A 17,442-nucleotide genomic window follows, 5' to 3' on the forward strand; every position below is an offset into this window, starting at 1 on the left:
GAACAAAACATAAATACAAAACACTAGAACATAAATACATATACAAATACTTCGGGCCCGGGCCTTTCTCCTCGACGGTTCGATCGCTCGTTCCTTTTATATGCTCCCAATCTCCTACGTGATTCGAGCCCGGTGTGCGCACAGCTGGCGCTAATTCACATTTACTCACCGGACTCGAACCACGGTCTCGCCCCGCCTACTCTACTACACAGACAACATCAGGATGGGGAGCAATTTTGTTTTATTCTATCTTTTCATTAGAAGGTCATTGGAGGGCTTTTTTCAATTGTCACGAGAACAGACTGTTACTAAACGTCCTATAACGGAGCAAAGGCTGCTTCAATCCAACCAGCAGACCATCTGTGACTCAAATGACCAAAAGGATACTGGGTGTTGACCTTTGACCTCTGTCTTGTGGCTTAATAGAGTTGGGTTACTTCTTTTCTGCTGTTTCAAAGAACTACAACGACTCCTTAAATTTGTCTCATAAAATCAAAGCTAAACCTTTCTATATAAATTCTGTTCAAATTTAAGTGATACGAATTTAGATTCATAAACAAGGCTTAGCCTAAATCAGGACTACGCCTGAGTTAATTTGGGCTATCTAAGTCACTTTTATTAAAATGGCTTAGAATCAACATTACCGATGTGCATCTTGAGACAAAACAATGGCACTGGCATATTTTAAGATATGTCAGGGCAAGATTTTTTCAGTTAAGACAGCTCAAAATTCCTTTTAGTCTGGGACTAGCCTTAAGCCTTTTCTGTGAAACGGGGGCTTTATCTGCCGAACAAAAGCATAGATGTAATTTTTGTTATTCTGTTATCTGTTATTTTGTTATGAGGTTAATATGGAATTTTCTAGTTCCCCGGGTTATCCTGCTCGTGTGCACATGCATTGTCATTCTTAACTATAATTATCGCTCTGTTAGTGGCTATGAACTCTGACTACAGACTGTAGCAGCAAAAGGGAAAAAATTGGTCCAGATTTAGATAGTATTGTGTTTGGGTGGAAAATCTGTGGTTGTGTATAGCACAGGTTTAGGAAAATGGAACAAAACACAGAAATATCGTTGTGTGATTCAATTAGCCAGCAAAGTATCATTCAAGTACTTTCGCAATTTGCGTTTTCTATTAAAGAATACGTCTGTACAATCCAGCCCACACAAACCTCATTTTTGACTTTTGCTTTTATTAGCAGTAAACAAAATAACAGTAAACATTATGGATTTACATTTAATACAAAACAGGTAGGAAACAACCACAGACGTGCTATGAATTTACTCCGAATGCATGATTTAACACATTATAATCCTTAGCATTTCCAAAAACTATGTACAGAAGTATATTATAAAGGTGTTGAAAAATATCTACATTAACAACGGACTTGGCACACATGGGCATGCAGCATTCTTGACTTCTTAGAGTAGAAAAGAAGAGAAAAAATCATGCAAACTTATTACATATCAAGTGTTTGTAATGTATGTAATGTTATTAGTCTGAGCTGACGACAAATGATTCTATTATGATATATTATGATATTTTATGTGTGGACATTAAGTCACTACAAAGTTTTTGGGCATTACTGAACTGGCACTGGCTGGTCTACCTGAGTAAAGAGACAAAAGCCCTTCCGTGATAATCATGCCCCCAGTTAAAACTGATTTCAGCGTAAATGCTACAATATATGTCATAACTTTCTAAAAGTTTAAGAAGCAAACTGACTGACAAGAAACAGCTTTAGGATCGCTTTAACAAATAATACCATACAGACAACAGATAATTCATTACAAAATAACACTGAAGTCAACACTTATTTGTGAACTTGTTTTTGATTTTACAGAACAGAACAACTGATTGACAAATGTGTTATAGAAACATACATAATAATCTTACTGCCCTTCCCTATGCTATAATGTGGAGGCAACATGTTCACGAAGTATTATAAGTTCACTTCCATGTGACAAACATCTGTACACAAGTGCTTTAAGAATGTGTCAATATGATATAAAGAACAAATGGAAGTGCAAAAGCTTACACAATGTTTGATGTATAGGGCTGAGGAAGGTAGCTCTTTTTTCCATACTGTTTCCTAGATGCCAAGCCCTTTTCCCATGTTGACAAAAATAACCGTTTGACTTTATCTCAATGACAACAATGATGAGAGGAGTTACCTATTATGGGCGGAAAGTTATTTAGGTTAGGCCCTAATATCACGCTTTGATCTAACATGTAACACACCGTTGAGGTTTCCTACAAAAAAGGATGATAAAAAAATAAATATATCTATACAAATGTATACAACACAACTCACATTTGATTAAAAGAAAAAATTGTGCAGATTGCTTCAGTTTGCTGTAAATATCCCCCTCTGCATTCACCCAACACTCTGTCCAGTGTAACAAAAGTGATATTCAATCGATCAGATATTACACACAGTTTGAGAAGCATGGCTCCAAAGGTTTTAAACCCTATTTCTGTAGCCCACTATACAATTTGTCATAGTAAACATTAGTATGAAAACATAAAATGTCACACTTCATTTTGAGAAAAGTCAACCACATCCTAAACGACTGCCATGTGGGTTTCATCCATCATGGATGGGTCTCAAAGTTAATACTGTGAAGTACCAGACTGACTATACAGACAGACAGCAGTGTGAGACTCTGCGTTGGCCGCAAGCTTTTGTTAATGGGGGACGTGGTGGAAAAAATGGCATCAGTCTCATTTCGTGGGAGGGGCAAGTTGCAGATGTTCCCTTCACAACAGGAAGTGCAGACCTGCGGTAAGATAACCAAACATATACAAGGATTAAAAATTATTGATTTATAAATGTGTTAATGTGTTTGTGTTTCTGAAAGAAACAGTAAGGACATCATTAAACTGAAAATGCTGAAACTAAAATTTCTCTCAGTTGTGTGTGAGTCATTAATGTCATTACATGACATCATGTGTTTATAAGCAAATTCATGAAGCTATTGCATCATACAGACATGAAATTTTTTTTTTAGAATTAAATACACATTTGTGTGTATTTTGATTATTCCAGTCCAGTGTCTGTTGAATTTCTGTTAAATGGCACAAAGTCATCCAACAACAAAGTGAAAGACACATGAAAGTTGTGAAAAAATCAGGCTTATTCCACCATATATTGATTTTTGAACTGAAGCTTTACAAAATGTAACAAAAAAAACTTTCTCATAGACATTTATCTAAATAATAATAATAATAATCAAATACTTGTTTTAGGAGCTCTAATTTTTCAAATACAGACCTATTGAGAACCCTTTATTTTATTATCTTAAATCTTGCCTAGGGCACCAACAGAGGGTGGGCCGGCTCTGCACTCACGGGGGCGCGTTCTGGTGTGGTCATGTGGTTTTCACGTGGTAAAGCGATGACACGTCCATGGGTACCGTATACAGGACCAATAACAATTCAGTATGCAAATACATGTAACTACACTGACCAATAGTGACCCAGTGTGCAAATAGTATAATGATGTAAACAAAATTGCCTTTAACCTCAGAATGAACCTTTTGTTAGGAATCTTTACAACCAAATTTATCTCTCAATCTCCTCCCCTCTCATCTGCCCCCTGCATAACTCCTGTCCAGCGCTAGAGGTAAAGGGTAAAACACGACGATTTCAGGCCCTGTCTGGGCGCACCTTTCAACAAGGATTACACAAACAAGGATTACTGAGAGAAACCAGCATAACTCACAACTTTATCTCATCTAGAGTCAAATCACAAGAGAGGATAAATGGATTAACTAAAGAGCAGTTTAGTGTTGCTGAGCCGTATCCCAAGACATGTGGACCAGAAGTGTTTATCACCCACTTTACAATGTTCGCAATCACAAGTGGACTCTGTCTGAGCCGAAATGAGATCTAAAGATAAAAGAGGAGGACTTCCAGATATTTTAAGATATATTTGAAATGTTACCCTTTTTTATGGTGTGTTTTTAAGCTTCTATTTCCCCACTGGGAGATAAAAAATATTATAACAGTATAAATGAACATGTTTCAATACAATGTCACTAATCACTGTATTTGTATGTCAACGTACTTGACATATAAACATATTTATATGTTCTAAAGTTTAATAGCTCACCTTGTTTCCTTCATGGTCGCTATCAGTGCACCCTGTGGAAAGGCAGTCATCCAGTGCCACACAACGCTTGGTCACCGCAACTGTGTTTCCATCCCAGCTCATCTTATGAAGTGTGTAGCAGTACCGGCTTTCTGAAGTCATAGAGCAAGTCCTCATTCACTTTATTTTCTCAGGAGTTTGTTAACGTTACAAAACAGAACATTAAGTCTTGACTGACTAAGGAGTCAGATTCAGTCTGGGAAAGCGGTTTTCCTGCAGGGTCTTGCAGTACTTGCCTTTAGCCAGTTTGTTATCAAATTGTAATAACTTTACCTGTAATACGATTCTGGAATCGCACAATATTGCACAATATTTTTGAACTACTGTACATGCTGAAAACACAGGAAACGTATATGAAATGTATATCGCAATATTCCAGATGACCTGCAGCAGCATGTGTTCTTACTGAACGAGTCAATATCTTTTAGAGATCCAGAGCTGCTGAGTCATTAACACAGGGCTATAAATCAGTATGAACACAGCGTGTTTAGCGTCCCTTTTATGGAAGACTATTCACTGCTTAAACCTTTATGGACTGAATTAGGCCTATATGGAGAGACATGCGTATAGAGAGACCTTAAGACACTGCAGTAAAACACATGATCCATGGCTAAGTGCAAAATCCCAGTAAAAGTTAAGTATATTTGGGTTTGTAGAATTTGAAAAATGCTGTGTTTTTGTTTTATCTGGGGGTCAAATATACAAAGAGAAATAGCGGTCGGCAATTCAAATGTTATTCCTAAAAGGGTAAAGAAATGTTGCTACCTCTTGGACAGTACTGGTCTGGAGCCCACCGATTGCATGCATAGTTGTCAGGAACGTCTTCACAGGTAAAACATTTAAATCCACCTGGATATGGAGTGGCTGGAAAACAGATGACAAAAGAAAAATACATTTTAAAAAGCGGGAACGTATTGAACTCATTATGATTATTTACAATAATGCTTCATTTCAGCGGACACAATCACATCTGTTATCAGTCTCTCCTTTGCTGCAGGATATAAAGTGCTGTATATATGAACATGATGCTTATGTATATGGCCATATGGTCAGAAGACTAAATGATTGATAAACTGATACATCTGCATTGCGACTTCTATATTTATAGGACAACATATAACTAGACTACAGTAGATACACACTCATTTGGCCTCTCTACATATACAGCATATCCCATCATCTCAGGCTGAATAAATATATAATTATCTGTGAAGGATGCAAAGTAGGTGGAGTTTGATGTCCTCTGTGAATGGTCTCATGGGGTTGTAAACCAATACGTGCCATCTGTGCAGATTTAAATTAACTTCCCCATATTAACACATCCTCTACATCAATATACAACAGCTGGATATCAGCAGGTCACAGTGTTGTTGGGATCTCATAAGGACGGATTTCCGCATACACACACACGATCCCTGCGGGTGTATTGAGCAGATACTTCCAGCTTTACAGCCGAGATCCAGCACACAGCTCAAATGATCTTGGGAGGTCCTGCTAACCATGATGAAAGAGTCACAGATCATAAAGATTAATCCTCTTAGCAGAGTAGATACGACATTACCAACTCATGCTTTCTCGTGCTATAAATCGTTGGATTTGTACATCTGCATGCAAACCCATGCAAATAAATGCATGGAGAATTAGGTGTACAGTATACAACATACAGCTATCAGCAGGTGCAAATCACCTTAAATTCTAGATATCAAAATATATCAAAGAATTATGTTGCAGGGCATTTTAATCATACATATTTCCAGTAAATATTTAATGTATAAATGTTTCATAATCACCAAATCAATGTTATTAGAGTGTGTATTTTTCCAAGAAGATCAATTATACACCAAAGAAACGGCAATCGTCAAGTTTGAGGATCCAGGTACGGTACAGTATGCCAGTTATAATGCGCAGTTATGAATCACTGCCTGTTGTTCAACTGATACGGCCAACATATAATAGTATATATATAGGAATAGTATACAATCATTTGGAGCAAATATAATAATCATGTAGTCAGACAATTACTAAATATTCAAATATATAGAGTATATATATAGGGATGGATGAGATATGAAAACAAGATGAGGTTGGGGGCTCTAAAAAACCAAGCCTGTCATAATCAGAAAAGCCAGAAGATCTAAGAGCTCCATGCCGACCCTGACTTAAAAACATCTACAGAAGCCGTGACTGACAACTGATGTTTGACCCTCTTTGTTTTTGTGGAATTCCACACTGACAAATGGAAAACAGGGAGTCAGGTATTTCTCTGTGTTCTTTGGCAATGGAAAAGTAGGACATCACTGGAAATGTAAAGATCACTGCATTATCTGAGCAGACAAACACTAAATGTAAAACTTTATTGTGCATCATGTTCAAAAAGCCTTACTTTACTTCATCAACGCATCACTCTTTGTGATGATGAACTAAACAAATTCCACCGTTAAAGATGTTTTCAGAATGTAAACATACTTGAGGGATGAAGGAAAATGATGTCTTTTTCCGTGAAGTCCCTCGATTGAACAGTTTTTATCCAGCCAGCGATGGCGCTCAGCATTAAGCCCCAGGCCATAATAGGCCAGGGTTCCATTCTGGAGTAAAACTCACATGTGCAAGAATCCAGATCCACACGACACCTGTAAAAGACAACAAATATTCATAAACGTAAAATCATTCACGTTTACCTACTTCACTATCAGGCAGCACACAAATATGAGATAAAAAGAAGTTCAAACGCATTACAATCTCTCCAAAAAAAGAAAAACACAAAGAGCAAGTGCCTCATTATATCAATTACTATGTCAGCAGTCTGCCAATGTCCAGACCTTTCAGCAACTCTGACTCTCTTAACTGTTTGGTTTGGTTGTTGACAGCAGAGAACAAACAGTGTTCCATTGTTTCCAAATACTGGATGCCTTGGTCACAATAAAACCTCTTTGATGGACACTGCAAATTGGCATCTATGTTTACAGTCCACTAAACAGGAACACGTTTGATGAACAGAATTTGACTAAGATTTAGTTTAATTATCAAAACACTAGGTATAGGCCTACATATTAATATACTGAATATTAAAACATATATATGTATAAAATAATGTTTTTGGTCTTTACATTGTAAATTGATTATTTTTTAATGCTTTTGTTTGTAAAATTTGTTTATTAATAGGCTGAAAAGGGGCTGAAATGAGAAGGATCTGTAATGCTTTTTGCCGAGATACTTTTACAAAATGCCTTGAAAAGATAAGCTGTAGAAATCCATTTTCACACAATACATGACTTTCTCTTAATCTGTGTAAATTTATGAAAATGCAGTCACTATATATATCACTATAACCACTAAGGTCTACCAGAGTCTTAAGATTCAATCATCTTATCGCCCCAGTTTATCTAGCAGTCTGAACCTGGAATGCAAGAAAACATCTTAAAAGCGTCAACTGCTTTTCTGTGCTTCCTGTGGTACATTAATAAGAATGAATACAGAATGGCACGTAATACTTACATTTGCTCATAAGCAATATTGCTTTAAACTTAAGATATTCATTTCCTCTATATATTAAAAATGTGAAACGTGAAAGTCAGGTACCAGACCTTTTGTTGATATTTTTCTTTAGTGTCATTGCAGTTACTGATGAGAGGTTTAAAGTGTTACACGTCCAGCGTGATTACAGTGGTTTTCCTGTCGGGACAGGACAAGATTTCCAGATTTCCTCCTGTTTATTGTGTTAAGCATACTGGGCTCAGAAAAATATTAAATAGGCCGACACTGAGCACTTGACCTCTCAAAGACTGCAGTGTGGTACAGCACAGATATGTTAAACAGCATTAAGTTTCCTCAAAGTGATCTATTCCCCACTGAAGGTCTAAGGGCGTTGAAAAGGATCCTTTTTCTGTTTTTAGCTGCAGGTCCCACAAGCTGACACATTGAGCGGTAATGTCAACAAACAATTTAAGTGTGTTTTGCCAGACCTTTAAAAAATGTGTCGGCCTTTCTCATACACAAACATCAGGGATGATAGATTAGATTTTCTCCTGGGCTTTTTAGAATGATTTTAGAATTATGTTTGGTGTGGACGCATGCAGAGCTGGGGTAGATAATACATCTTTACATTACAGCCTTATGAAATTATAATCATTAATGCAATAAGAAAACATATATTATCTAACAAAAATCTCCCACTGAGAATAAAAAAAAATCAATGGAGACAAAAAACACGTTACTGCATAATAAAATATTGTTGCGCAAATGTATTTTTTTTTACATTAAGTTTTCATTACGTTTTTATAATCAGATACAAGTCATAAATTTGGTTAAATAAATTAACTTCTTTCCCAGATTGATGCACATACGTGTGAACAAATGAAATGGTCAGGCAGTGCTTTAGAATTTCAGAATGACTCTCACATATACACAAGCTTGCAGGTGAATCTGCAGCTCTGATAAAATCACTAAAGCTGTATGAGAGAATGAGTTAAGTAAAGCCTTGAGAAACACAAAGACATCCTACTGATAAGAGAACATGGATTCAGTTTCACCGTACAGGTGTCCTCAGACCAGAGACTTCTTATTCTGCATTATCTGTTGAAGGAAGATCTAATGTCCTCCACCTTCAAGCAGAAATGGCCTAGGCCAGAACTTGAAGAAAACATCTGAGATAAAAGACCTTAAATAATATAATACCAAAAAGCCAAACTATATCAACAATAAGACAAAATTTAACATGATTTAAAGCATTAGTTTTGATGTTTGAATTAGAGAGTTTTGGTGACAGTTTGATGAAAATTCTGTCATCTTTTACTCACTCTCTTGTCATTTCAAACCTCCCTGAGTTCCTTTCTTCTTCAGAACACAAAAGAACATATTTTAAAGAATGTTGGTAACCAAACAACGGTTGTTCCCATTGACTTGCATTGGTTTTGTTTCCTTACAATAGAAGTGAATGGGTGCCGCAGTTGCTCAGTAACCAACATTCTTTAAAATACCTTCTTTTCTGTTATGCAAAAGAAAAAAGTTGTACTGGTGTGAAATTACAAGAGGCTGTGTAAATGATGACAGAACTTTCATTTTTAGGCGAACTATCCCTTTCATTTTAACTTACAACTATTTAAGACAAGGTATGGCAACTTAATAATTACAATGATGACAAATGCATCCGAACATCAGTTAAATATTTACTTTAAAACTTCTCAGTTACCAAACAAAACATAATAATTAATGTGACATTTAAGGGCAGGCATCCAGACTCGATCAGGAAATGCCTAGGGTTAAACGTTAGTGGCTCATCTCCTCTCATGCTCTGCCAGGTGCCCGCCACGAGCAAAACCTGTCATCAGGACCTCAAGCGCATGCAGATCGCCCTGAAAATGGAAGATGTGGTCGTGGATTTGTTTAAAGTTCGTTTGTTCAGAGTGTTCTGTTGTTTGGAGAGCGATATAGAGGATTGTGGTGCATTAGAGAGCATAATTGCAGAGCAAACATTAAATCAAACAGAAGCAAAACAGACTTGTGTTAACTGTTTGTCTTTGTTTACAGAGTTTCTGACCCTGTTAGGGTACAGTGTGTATATAAAGCAAGTTACTAAGGAGGAGTGAGTATATAACTAGCTTGTTGAAACATCTTTGATGCTCTGCATGACAGAGTTTGCCATTATGCAACACCATATCTTCAGTTTGAAGCTGTACAACATCCATTATCTGCATTGTATCATGCATCACATTGGTACACTAATGTACTAAAGCAGAGTATAAAAATGTCCAAAACTGTATTGCTGTTTTGTAATATCTGAACACCAGGAGGCCTAAGCAAATCTTCATTTTCTCATTTCAAGAAATGTAAAGAAATAAAATCACAGATGAGATCTCTCTGATATCAATGAGATGCAATAGAGAGCAAATAAAGAAAATTCTCCTGAGAAAAACACCCAGAAATCTCACACGTCTCCAGTAGAGCTTCAGAAGTGATCTCAACAGTGTCACAAACTGAGCTCAGATTTTGCCATCTCTGCAACAAAACGTCAATATTTTTCATCAATTTCCTCAAATCCAGAATTTGTTACTCATAAAAATATTATTTAAAATGACATAATAATACTGTATATAAAACCAAGAAGTATTAGTCATCTGATGACAATAGCCCTGATGATGAAACAATTACTGTATGATACACAAAATGAAATAATTCGCTGTAAAAAAAAATCTGACTTCCTCTCTGTACAGTACGATACACCAGTGATATCATGTCGTCGCATTACTGCAGGTCACTGGCTGACTCAGACCCAGCAGGGTGGAGGAAAGAAACAGCAGTGGAGGATTTGTGGACTCCATGCAGGTCAAGGGCCCATGAAGTTCCTGCTTGAGCCACTGCCAGCTGAGTAAGAATTACTCGGGTCAGAAACACGATATTCCGGGTTGTGAATCGGCCTGTGAATGGCAGTCACTCCCATAAATGGAGAGAAAGAAATGCAAATCCTCTCTGGTGACTTTCAAAACTTGTAGGACCAGATTCTGCACAGCTTTGAGAAGCAAAAGCAGCGGAACAGCGAGGAAGCATCAAACTGCAGATTGTGGCAATTTTACTAAAAACCACAACACATGAAATAGCATTATTACTCCTGACTGCAGCACAAGCCTTTTCCATGAATAATAAAAATACATTGCATAAAAATTGTAGAAAATTTAAAGCAGTCAGCAGTTTTTTAATGATATTTGTACAGCCAAACATCATGCATTTAGGCATATATAGATAAACAAATTTTTTCTATAATCTACTTTTTGTCGCATCAAATGTCTCAGTCATACAAAACAATATAAAATTAAATTCAAATTAAATGTTACATCTAATTTTCACAAACAATATGAATTCATTTATAATTAAGTTATAAAATATATTAATTGTATAATTTGTTTTAAAGTTGTACATTTTATTAATATTGATACTTAAATAAAAATTGCATCCAGTATATATGGGATTAGGCCTACTATGGAAACAAATATACCTGCAGTTCTTCATTCATCTCAGCACAACCTTTCTCAACAGACTGCCCTGCAGTCACAAGCCAAACCGCAGTGAGCCATGCCTCAAATCCAAAAGAGTCATGTTGGATCAGAATCACAAACCCGCTAATTGAAATCCAGCATGCACACAAACACACTAATCCAGTGCTATTCTTTTGAAGTGGTCCGGTTCAGCTGTAGAATTGTTAATCCCCTCTTCAGCCTCTTGACACATTCTAAGACTCATGGAACCAGACATATAAGCATAAAGCAATGGAAAATTACCTGCAACAGCCTCAGATAATGGCAAAAATAGAAGTTATCAAAAACAATATCACCATGATACTCTTTTAGTATAATACAACTGTGAAACCATTGTTTTGTGCGTCTCGCATATGTCAGTAATATAGATATAGTATGAGATTTAAAGTTACTGAAGCGCCGTCCTATTAAAAATTATTACTCAAATCAAATTTGTTTACTTACATTGAAATAAAAAAAATATGCTCAAAAAATGAATCGTCAGAATCAGTTGGAGCCAGTTACACCGTGTCTGACCGGAGGCCTCGACAGGGCACACGGCTTGTTCTAATGGGTGGACAATCCAGTGTGTCAAATCTTTAATTATAATGAGTTCTAATGCGTTATATTGTCTTTTGACACTTTGCATCGCGCCTCGTTCGGTGTAGACGTGTTACATTACTTTAATAAAGAATGATAATCAAGAATAAACACAGCAAAATAAGATAACATAATGTAATATTAATATTATTAAAACGAAAATCTTTTTTTTCTGTGATGTCATGAGGGTGAGAAAATGAGAATATTCATGTTTGGATAATTTAATCCCTGAGGTAAATCATTTTTAGAGCAGCTAATTCATTTTGAAAACATTCTTCATATTTTTCAAACATCTTTGTCAGTTGTTATTCGATCTATTTTTATCATCTTCTTTCATTAGGTTTCACACTTTACATAAAAGTTAGTAAGTCATTCATCTTGATCTGGTAGCTTTGGGTTTAGGTGATTTACCTACATCGTTATGATCTTTGCATTAATCTACTCTCCCTTTTGCTTGGTGAAGCACATATCCTGAACACGAGGAAGTGAGTGGAACCCTTTGTAGGGAAGGAGATTTACAATAATGTCTTGGTGTGGGGGACTGAGGAGGGATAAAATATATTTTGTGGCAGCTGTGGCAAACCAAGAGGGTGGAGCACGTGGTGGGTTTGATTCCCTTGAACTTTGGGCCACTGAAACCAGGATGAGAGGGCAGAGGGGGCTAATTAGAAATGTTCATGAAAGGATTAACTCCCTCTTTTGTTTTAGGGTCAGAAATGTTCATGAAAGAATTTACTCCCTATTTTGTCTTTGGGTCTAGGATGGCGAAACCTTGCATTGCCCCAGCAAGACCTTTTCATGGACAGAGTGTGTCTGAGTTTAATCAGATTTCTTGGATGAGGGGACAACCCACCTCTCACTCACTGGATCTTTTGTTCATGTGGTAAACAGCTATTTATAAAAAATGTATAGATCGGTGGAGATCACCTGACAATGGATAATCTCCTTCAGTCTGCATACCAGTCCAATAATATAGTTTATAACGTATACTCTCCAAATGTTTGAATGAATGAGATGGATTAATACATGACTAAGCTGTTGCATAAACTAAATGTCTAAAACTAAATGTATGAACTACAGGAAGCCAGACGGACGACTGTGATTTCTAGGCCAGCAATATGATTACAGTTATATATTGTTGAGGTTGAAAGTGTTTTGTTTGCAGAATATGCAGTGCGATTTATCCACAAAAATCCAGGCACTTATTTCCACGAGGTGAAAAAACTCCTTCAAAGGAAAAAGGAAAAATCCTCTGGAGACATGCAGAAATATCTGGTTGCTGATACTGAGGAGGGAGAAATGTGCGTAATGTGCTTACACCAAAGCATTAGCATTCATTGCATACATATGAGGTTCAAAGATTTTTCACTCAGAAAAAATTGCAGTGGCAGGTTATGTCCTTTGTTTTCAAAAAATATTATTTGATTCTTTACATTAAACTTAATGGTTTGTGGAGATTTATTTGACAGTATTTAGATATTGGCTCCTATAATGTACATTTAAAAAGAAATTGTATAGTGATAATGCTCATTTTAATAATAATAATAGATTAATTATTAAAAACATATTTATGCTACAGATTAATAATAGTAAGTATTATTATGCATTTTTATTATTAATGAAATGATACAATTTAATAATAATGTAATATATATAATTTACAATAAAATTCAAGCACTTATTCATGTTTCATATCTGGCGTCAAAAACATGTAATGTTCAGTATGTTTTTTACGGGGGACTTATGAATGTTTTGTTTAAAATACATTGTATTAAAAATATGATATTATATAAAAATATAATAACAACATTTTAAATAATTTATATTTGTCTTAAAGAAACAAGATGTAAAAACATGAGATAACAAAATCTAAGGTATTAAAAGGATCCTGGGGTTTCCAGAAATAAAACCATTCATCTTAAAATTAATAACAGTTTAAGCTTATCAACAATTTTTCTTGTTACATGTACATTTTCTCCAATATAATATAATATAAAAATCTCTTTACATTAATATTGAAGTGAAGTCACTCTATATAATAGTTAAACATTCATGTTCAAATCTTTTGGTACCCAGTGTATTAAAAGACTACATATAAATCTTCATAGATTCACAAAAGAAAGCAGCAGCTTCACTACAGGGTGCAAAAAAGGCCCCCGTAAGACAAATCGGATACATCTGCTCAGTAAAGCATTCAAATGGAATGTCAGAGCATCTAATTAGCATTAAAACTAAAAAAAGCTTCTGAACACCACACTATATATCCTATACACTACATATATTGAGCTAAAAGGACTCGGATGATAGTAATGAAACAATAGAGCGGAATGGGCTAAAATAACAGTTGCATTAAGAGCGCAGAAAGCCTCAGGCACTCGCTCTGACCCAGTGACAGTGATCTTGCCCGAGTCGCTCATGCAGCTAACGCAAAACAAACTTTGCTAAATAATTCAAAAGGAGCATAAGTAATGCACCACGTAGGGGGACTCTCTCGTACGCTCCGGTGCACATGCATGTGTTATGTCTTCACCCCATAGAGAAGCATCATTATCTAAAGACCATCAACCTTTGTCAAGTTCCTCGACGGAAAACAAAGGGGTCAGATGAAGCCATCGCTCTTCTGCCTCGCCGTCCTCATTGAGATGGCACTCTGCGTAATGGAGGGCTGGATCAGCACATGGAACACTAAACCCCCTCCCCCTCCATGACATGGGATGTCTAATGCGACCTCTGGTAGTCACGCAATGGACTTGACCGCTTGTAGAAAGGTGCCATGCTTTGTTACATTGTGGGTATTACGAGAAGGGAGTATAACCATATAGCACAAAAAACTATGTGACTTTAAATAATTTGTTTGCATTTAACACACTGTCTGACTGCATATGATTATACCTGTGGTGAAATAAAAAAAATGAATCAAATACCGCAACATATGCGAGATAATCTTTCCATGCAAACTGCCATGCAAACAGCTATTGCACTAGATAAATAATAAGGAAACAAACTCAAAAACAAAATAATCTCGCTTATTGATAGGCGTGTTGTTGGGAAGACCATCAAAGTTCAAAAACAGGACAACCCATGAAAGATCTATTAAGAAAACCAGCTCTAAAACACACCCGAGAATGAACAACTCAAACCTTAGCGTGACATTCCTCCTGTTTACATCATACCATCACATAATGGCCCTCATACTTGGTCATGACGTAAACTAATAATGACCCATATATTCTTTTCTAATGCTTCCATCCCCTTGTTATTAAGAGGTCTCAAATAACACCTTTCGGATTCTACAATGGCACATCTGGAGACGCACCTGCTCCGATGCTAACATGTCATCACAGAGGTGTTGAACTCATGTCTCTTTGGGTCAACGGATGTGTTAACATCTGGGCATTTCTGTATGAAGAGAAAGTATTTACACAAACAGAATGGAATCCACAAATCTGAGGTACACGTTTGACAGGTGAACTACATGTCAGATTCTCATCTGACCAAAAATATTACGATAACAATGAAAAGACTATAGCATATAAAATCATTCTCTATTTGCTAAAATATATTTTGAAGAATGTTTTAAAACAAATGATAATCTTTCTATTGATTGTACTGTACAGTATTAACTGAGGTTTACTGTTTTAATGTATGTACAAAACCTAAAAATGAAAACCTTAAAAAAAAAAATGTGTTTGAAGATCTGTAGTTACACTGCCCCCACCCTGCTAAAGTAAATCCAAGAGACGATAAATCTTGCGCGAGCAGTTTAAAAACTAAGACAAATGCATTTTTCACGCTGGTGAGGTTCTTTTCATCTCTTGACCGTTTTCTTCTTGAATTCATTGTTCTGTCCGTGTCCCTTCAAACAAGACTGTTGCCCCTTCACAAAACAGACAGTCTACAGATGGGCTTTGGACACAAATAACTGTATAATTATATTCTTCCTATGCATGTTTGCTGGAGACAATACATTTCCTTGAAATGCTCTAAACATGACTGGAAGATGAGATTTAACAGAAGGCCTTAGTTTGTTTAAAAGTGAAGAGCTGCAAATTTTAATCTGCCCTGATATAATAGTGAATTTAAAGGTAAAGAGAATGCTTCGGTTGCATGCTTTCCTACATTCCCAATGCATTGTCCGTCGCAATGATGTCATCAGGGCTTTCCCAGCGTGCACGGTTTTTCATCTCTGTAAAAATGTCTTCTTTTTCACACTTGTATCTCATATCAAAGCAAGCTTGCCTCATAAGCAACTCCTGCACGATGGATTTCCTCTTGCTAAGTGTGAATTTTCACAGATTTCCTTCCCCTTGTGCCCTTGGCTGCCCGTGTTGAGTCTTTCATCACAAACCCCTACACAAGCTACAGATAAGATGTTTCAAGGCTTGCTTTTCTCTCGAAAAAAATGTGGAAACAGCAGTGTAATTTGTCATCTGCAGCACCGCACAGGTGCACAAGCTAAATATATAGTCTCTATATATAAATATTATAGATAAAGATAAATAGATACCCTATAGATAAACACAGACTGTGCTAAGAGGTGCATTAATATTAAGGCCATTGAAATGAAAACATGGTTGGTAAACACTATGCACTGCCTATGAGCCAGATAACATACAAATACACTGGCATAACAAATATCAAACCCGGATTCCAGGAAATTGGATATCCAGATAAAACAAAGGCACATTAAGAGCACTACAGTATAAATGTAGCCGATGATCAGGACGTACTGTGAATTAACCACTCCTACAAAACATGGCAAACACAAAGCGCCACACAAAGCTCCATCAAAGCAAACCATCACAAATTCTTCAAATCTTTCCTATATTTACAAACACGCACTACCAGATGCACCTGCTGCATAATATAATATTGAATATTAAACATCCATGGTTGTGTGTATATTTTCAGACGGGATATATAGTTCCATATAATATTGCACAAATGCATGACATTGAATCTACATTCCTGCCATAGATTCAGGGTGGATAACTGATTCTGACCTTTTGTATACACTGTGAATGGCTGTTCACCTCATGATTTTACAAAATGTCAAAATATTCACATTTGTAGCAAGAGAATTAAAAACAATAACCTTGCCTGCTAAGCCATGAGGCAGTGTACTTATTTGAGAGATCTCTTAAGAGACTAGATGACCTGGGATTTTATAGCTATTACTTTGGCACACCTAGTAAGTTTTGTTTAGTATAAGTTTCATATCAAATAACTGCAAGTTCAATTTTTTATCAATGGCAGAGTTTAGTGCAGTGTACACTGTACAGTATCGCTTAATGTAATGCACGCGCTCCAGTTTGCGCTGTCAAACACTTTGTCTCTGTTATTTAGTCATTTAGTTTGTAATATTTCTGAAAGCAGTGGTCCCTCTATTCACGAATATTTGCGTTTACAGGTAAAAGTTTATATGTAGGACTGAAAAAAGTGTATTTGTACAACACTACGCACAGGTTTTAAATGCTTTCTCATGCAATAATAGATTCAGTAGCCTATACAGACGCAGCAGGTCAAATGACAAGGTTCCGGTTACTTACCTAAAATGACTCGAACAACTGTAGTCAAACTTTTGTCGCGGCAGATGTATCCTTTTTGTAGCGAATAAAGTCACCTATGTCGATAGTCTCCACTCAGTTTTCTATACTCATGACACGTCCGAGCTGAATCCTG

At 36.4% G+C, this 17,442-nt stretch overlaps 1 protein-coding gene across 1 annotated transcript; it reads right to left on the reverse strand.

The window, feature by feature from the left end:
• Positions 1–1,172: 1,172 nt before the first annotated feature.
• On the reverse strand, positions 1,173–17,442 carry lypd6 (LY6/PLAUR domain containing 6). Its single transcript, XM_056755216.1, has 5 exons — positions 17,310–17,442; positions 6,620–6,783; positions 4,919–5,017; positions 4,115–4,245; positions 1,173–2,780 (listed from the first exon to the last, which is right to left on the reverse strand). Exons 2-5 carry the CDS (start codon positions 6,735–6,737, stop codon positions 2,595–2,597), a joined length of 534 nt encoding a protein of 177 aa, XP_056611194.1. The 5' UTR covers positions 6,738–6,783; positions 17,310–17,442; the 3' UTR covers positions 1,173–2,594.

Source organism: Triplophysa dalaica, chromosome 8 (genome assembly GCF_015846415.1).
Source record: "Triplophysa dalaica isolate WHDGS20190420 chromosome 8, ASM1584641v1, whole genome shotgun sequence".
Lineage (NCBI taxonomy): Eukaryota > Metazoa > Chordata > Actinopteri > Cypriniformes > Nemacheilidae > Triplophysa > Triplophysa dalaica.